General features: G+C 38.2%; 1 protein-coding gene across 1 annotated transcript in view; it reads right to left on the reverse strand.

Annotated features, from left to right (window-relative positions):
- The window catches only part of DCDC5 (doublecortin domain containing 5), a 405,912-nt gene that overhangs the window by 188,019 nt on the left and 211,213 nt on the right, over positions 1-6,680 (reverse strand). Inside the window, exon 12 of the mRNA XM_010831800.1 lies at positions 2,210-2,270. Coding sequence (XP_010830102.1) covers positions 2,210-2,270 — 61 coding nt within the window. The remainder of the gene's footprint in view (positions 1-2,209; positions 2,271-6,680) is intronic.

The raw sequence follows: 6,680 nt of genomic DNA on the forward strand, positions 1-6,680 counted from the left end.
CTGAGGCAAACACTAACAGATACCATGTGATTAATTTTGCCTCTCTTAAATCTTGATGATTAACATTCTATTTAGACTTGGAATCACAGAACCAGGAAGGAAATCTTGAGAACTCAAGGCAAATCTCATTTTACTAAAGTAAACTGTTTAAAATTGAAGCATAGTTGACTTACAATATTACATTAACTTCAGGTGTACAGCATTGTAATTATAAATACAATACACATACAGAAGAATACAAAGATCATAAGTGTACATTCAATCCATTTGCACATAGTGAATACCTGTTTAACCAAACAACCAGGTCAAGAAAGGGAACAGCAACACACCTAAGTGCTCACAGCCCCTTTCAGTCCCTAACATTCTTCAGCTATGTCCACTCTCCTGACTTCTAACACAATATTTTGTTTTTCCTGGCATATATATTTATTCACATACATATATATGTATATGTATGCAATGGAATATTACTCAGCCATAAAAAGAAGGAAATGCTGCCATTTGTGACAACATGGAAGAACCTTGAGGGTATTATGCTAAGTGAAACAATTTAGACAGAGAAAGACAAATATCACATATTTTCACTAATATGTGTTATCTATAAAACAAAACCAGTGAACAAACATGTGTGTGTGTATGTGCTTATTTGTTCAGTCATGTCTAACTCTTCTTGACCCCATGGACTGTAGCCAGCCAGGCTCCTCTGTCCATGGGGATTCTCTAGGCAAGAAGACTGGAATGGGTAGCCATGACCTCCTCCAGGGGATCTTCTCAACCCAGGGATCGAACCCAGGTCTCGCTCATTGCAGGTGGATTTTTTACCATCTGAGCCACCAGGAAAGCCTGAAGAAGCATAACAAAGCATAAACAGAGTCATAGATACAGAGAGTAAGTGATTGCCAGAGGGGAGGGTTGGGGAGGATGAGTGAAGCAAGTGAGGGAGAGTAAGAGATACAAATTTCCAATTACAAAATAAGTTATGGGAATGAAATGTACAGTGTGAGGAATGCGATCAATAGTAATATTATATCTTTGTATAGTGACAGATGGTTACTAGACTTATTGTGGTGATCATTTTGTAATGTATAGAAATATCAAATCACTATGTCATGCATCTGGAACTAACACACTGTTGTAGTCAATTAAACTTCAAAAACAAACAACTCATAGAATAAAAGATCACACTTGCAGTTACCAGAAGTAAGAAGTGGGGAGAGGTACAAACTTTCAGTTATAAGATAAATACTAGGGATTTAATGCACAAAATAAGGGCTTCCCTGGTAACTCAGCTGGTATAGAATCCACCTGCAATTCAGGAGACCCTGGTCCAATTCCTCGGTCAGGAAGATCCGCTGGAGAAGGAATAGGCTACCCATGCCAGTACTCTTGGGCTTCCCTGGTGGCTCAGCTGATAAAGAATCTGCCTGCAATGAGGGAGACCTGGGTTCAATCCCTGGGTTGGGAAGATCCCCTGGAGAAGGCAATGACTACCCACTTCAGTATTCTGGCCTGGAGAATCCCAAGGACTTTAGTCCATGGGGTCACAAAGAGTCAAACAAGACTGAGCAACTTTCACTTTCACTTCATGATGAATATACTTAATGCTACTGCTTGTTCTATATAAAACTTGCTAACAGTATGGATCCTAAAATTTCTCATCACAAGGAAAAGTTTTTTTTTCTTTTATTTTTTATCTGTATGAGATGATGGATGTTTACTAAACTTATTGCAGTAATCATTTCATGATGTACATAAGTCAAATCAGTATGCTCTATACCTTAAACTTACACAGTGCTGTATGTCTGGAGTTAGCTATGAGGTAATCATATTTCAATATATAATGGAACAAATTAATGCATTGTACACCTTGAACTTACACAATGTTATACATCTATTATAGGTCAATTTTAAAAAGTAATACATGTATTTCAAAAATAGAAGGAAACTGACGCCCCCAAATTCTAGGTTGTAGCACAGCCATGAATTGAAGAAAATTATATTTGGCTTTGGAAAACTTGTTTTAAGTCAAGAAAAACTTCAGAGGAAAGTGTCAAGTCAAACTGAGTTAAATTTTAAATTTCTAGAAACAGAGTGAAATCATTTGTTCAAAAAAAGCGTTTCTTGCTCTTAATAACTAACAGTGCATTTTATAAGAATATAAAAAAAAAGAAAAAAATTTTGGAATAAAGCTTTGGTTTATAGTCCTTACCTTAGAATAAATACAACCATCAGTTCCAAACACCCACTTCTGAGAATCATCTCCTTTATGTCTGTAATGAAAATGTAATTTAGAGATTGATGACTTTTCTCCACATTAACACGTTTGTAGGTTTCAAGTAGAAATATCATTTCCACAGTCTGGCAGAAGGACTGGACATTGTAAGGATTTTCCCATGCTACTACCATCACTGCTACCTCTGCAGTTAAGCCTTTCCTAAGACAACTAATTGCTTTAGTACCCAAAGTTCTGTGGGGGTGTGCGAATGAGTGTGTATGTGTGTGTGCACGTGTGTGTATAACCAATGGCAACAGTGATTAAGAGTCTAGAGAATAAATAGAGTCAATAGAAATATTATAGGAATTTCCATCCCCAAAAATGATCCTCTGTGAGACAGAAAGAAGGGGGCTTAATTAAATAAAAGGATTCAGAGGATGAGAAGAAAAAAAAGATACTGTGGAAAATTAGGAACCTCAGGCACCTATTTCTCAAACAATTAGGAAATTTTATTAAGGAACATCAGATTTTCTGAGCTAAGTCTGAGTAAGAAAGAAAAACTAAGATGTGATGAAGCTAATCATGCCTAAATTAACTCATCACATATTCATTAATATTTAGAAACCTTACGAAGATAGGACAAATGAATTAAATTAAGTGTAATGGGATGTTAAACAAGACTTTTCCTACTGCCTCAGAGTTTTGACAGAAGCATCAATGGTTGAGAATAAGAGGTGTCAGGTAATGCTCTGTTCTAAAGCAAGGAACTATATGATCTGGGCAGAGCATGTAAAGGTACGTAATGGTTCAGCGCATGTTAGCCTTTCACCTACACCCACATTATATAAGAAAACGTGAAAAATTTCTGGGCATGTTGGGATGGGTGCTTATTAATAATGTAGGTCTCCAGGCCCCTATCCTCAGAGATTTTGATTCTTAAGGTCTGGACTCCCAGAAATATACATTACTAGGTATCACAAATGATTCCAATCACAAGAATTCTGGGGAATTTGGATGTGTGTGGTTTATGGAGCAGACTTTGGAAAACACTGAATTAGAGTGATGACAGCCAAGGAAAGAAAGGACCACGTACTTGAAGTATTATAGATTTGGTGATTAAATAAATGGGGTATGGGTTAGAAAGAGTAGGCAAGGTTGAGCCTTAAATGTCAAATTTAGGTAAAGAAGAACAAGACAGTATTAAAAGAAAATGAAATTAGAATATGAGAGGAAAGCAGAGATGTAAGGAATATGAAGGGTTCTGATAATTAAAGACTGGTAACAGAAATAAATGAAGCTGGCTGGAACTAATGTGAGGGCTGCCACTGGGAACTGTGAAGAACACAGCAAACTGGAGGGTATATGTGCCATCCAGAGGGGGAATAATGGTGTCGTGAGAGGATGAAAGTTCAGTGTTGCCCATTCTGATTTTTTCAATAAATGCCAGTAATTTTTTGCATGAAATCTCCCTATTTCTATAAGCTAATGCTGTTGCTGCTGCTGCTAAGTCGCTTCAGTCGTGTCCAACTCTGTGTGACCCCATAGATGGCAGCCCACCAGGCTCCCCCATCCCTGGGATTCTCCAGGCAAGAACACTGGAGTGGGTTGCCATTTCCTTCTCCAATGCATGAAAATGAAAAGTGAAAGTGAAGTCACTCAGCCGTGTCCGACTCTTAGTGACCCCATGGACTGCAGCCCACCAGGCTCCTCCGTCCATGGGGTTTTCTAGGCAAGAGTACTGGAGTGGGGTGCCATTGCCTTCTCCCTATAAGCGAATAACTAATTACAAATACTATAATAATGTCCAAATCAAACAAAATCCATAGGTCCCCAGTTTTTACTGTCCATAATCTAACCTCTGTGTGTAAATGGATGTGTGTATATGTGTCTGTATCTATGTGTGCATATTGCTTTAAGTTTATGAATTTAACAGTACAGGCCAGATCCTATAATCCATGTTCTTTAAAAACTGAAGCAAAATCCACATTAAATGATGGTGTTTTTAAAAAAAAGATCTTTGATTCAATTGGTTTGTCTAATTGATGCCCCAAATATCTTTTAGAAAGAAGCATTTTTTTATTTTTTGGTTTATGATTTTTATGGTTTTGAGATCAATTGATAATGACATTGTTGGTTTGTCTTTCATCCCCTCAAGGTCTCATACACATCACAGACAATTATTAAAAGACAAACAAGTGCAAGCACTTACAATATTGATTAAGAATAAGATGAGTGACGCCAAATGAGACATAACTGAACTAATGAGGCATGATATGCTTATCATATTCTTTGTGAGTTGTCAGGTTGCTATCTTAAGTGCTAGTTCTATTATTTTTAGCATATAAAAGGCAATGTCTTAATTTACAGCTTTGCTAAAATCACATGGTATCAATACTACTTAGGAGAAGAGGAAAAATTTTTACTGCTAATAGTTGCTGCCACATGAGGATATTTATTGTTATATAATGAAATATGGTTGTATTTTTAAAGAAATAAAACACAAGCATTTCAGATACTCTGGAAAAGATAAACTTATCCAGAGGTGAGTGAGTTCTAAAAATCCTGGTCCTTACAAAATATAGCCTGACAATAGATTTTGTTTCTCAAAGGCAAGCTGCATCAATACAAAGGCAAAAATCCTCATCTGTATAGAGGACCTCCTTTTTCTCCTGCCCATCCTAAACTCCTCCTTCTCTTCCTTGATCTCTTTCCTTCCTTTCTAAATTAAACCAAATCTTTTCTTATAAATACAGATGTTTCAAGTTAAACTTACAACAGTTATATTTTGTTTTTAATTATCATCTTTTTCCATTCCCAAGTTCTCTTCTCTATAGGCAATAAGGACATTGAGTTTAAGCTTTAATCCCACCCAATTCCACAATAATCCTGGCCAGAGTAGGAAGTCATCTCAGGGCCCTAAGACCAGATCAGCACCAGCTTCAGTACGCAGTGAGTCCAGGGAGAGCCCTGGGCATGAAGAGCATGCTCATCAAGCTGCATATAACCTTTCCACAATCTGCCATTTTTACCTTGACCACGGATCACACTGACTGGTTTTCCTTCACCATTTCCTTCTAAAATAACCGCTTAGTCATTCCCTACTCATCATTTTATCTTTTGGGTTTTTCCTTAGGTTTTTTGTTTTTTTTTTCTCTTTTTGTAATTACTAAAAACAACTTTAGTGGGAAATAACTGAAAGTATTATAAAACATTATACAACTGACAGGCACATATTTAAAGCAAAAAATTTGCTAAGTTTTGAAACATGTGTACACATTTTAAAGTATCACAACCACCAAGATAATGAAGATATATCCAGAGCTCTCACCCCCAAAAAACCACCCCCAAAGTTTCTGTTTTCTCTTTTGTAATCATGCCCTCCTGTCCCTTCCTACCTTCCTATCTCCAGGCAAACACTGATCTTCCTAGATTAGTTGTCGTTGTTCAGTAGCTCAATTATGTCTGACTCTGCAACCCCACAGATTGCAGCATGCCAGACTTCCCTGTCCTTCACCAACTCCTGGAGCTTGCTCAAACTCATGTTCATTGAGTCAGTGATGCCATGCAACCATCTCATCATCCATCATCCCCTTCTCCTCCTGCCTTCAATCTTTCCCAGCATCAGGGTCTTTTCTAATGAGTCGGCTCTTCACATCAGGTGGCCAAAGTATTGGAGCTTCAGCTTCAGCATCAGTCCTTTCAATGAATATTCAGGACTGATTTCCTTTAGGATTGACTGGTTTGACCTCTTTGCAGTCCAAGGGACTCCCAGGAGACTTCTCTAACACCACAGTTAAAAAGCATCAATTCTTCAGCCTCAATCTTCTTTATGATCCAACCCTCACATCCATACATGACTACTGGAAAAACCGTAGCTTTGACTAGACGGACCTTTGTTGGCAAAGTAACGTCTCTGCTTTTTAATATACTGTCTTCATGGCTACAGTCACCATCTGCATCTAGATTAGTTAGGACTCTCTAAAATTTTATGCAAAGGCAATCAAACAATACATACCCTTAATGGGTTTGTTTCTTCTCCTCAATATAATTGTTTTGAGATTCATCCATATTGTTGTGTGAATCAAGAATTAGTTCCTTGAAGGCAATGGCACCCCACTCCAGTACTCTTGCTTAGAAAATCCTATAGATGGAGGAGCCTGTTAGGCTGCAATCCATGGGGTCGCTAAGAGTCGGACACGACTGAGCGACTTCACATTCACTTTTCACTTTCATGCATTGGAGAAGGAAATGGCAGCCCACTCCAGTGTTCTTGCCTGGAGAATCCCAGGGACGGGGGAGCCTGGTGGGCTGCCGTCTGTGGGGTAGCACAGAGTCGGACATGACTGAAGCGACTTAGCAACAGCAGCGTTCTTTATGGTCCAACTCTCACATCCATACATGACTACTGGAAAAACCATAGCTTTGACTAGACGGACCTTTGTTGGCAAAGTAACGTCTCTGATTT

The sequence above is a fragment of the Bison bison genome, unplaced genomic scaffold, assembly GCF_000754665.1.
Source record: "Bison bison bison isolate TAMUID 2011002044 unplaced genomic scaffold, Bison_UMD1.0 scf7180017864531, whole genome shotgun sequence".
Classification (NCBI taxonomy): domain Eukaryota; kingdom Metazoa; phylum Chordata; class Mammalia; order Artiodactyla; family Bovidae; genus Bison; species Bison bison.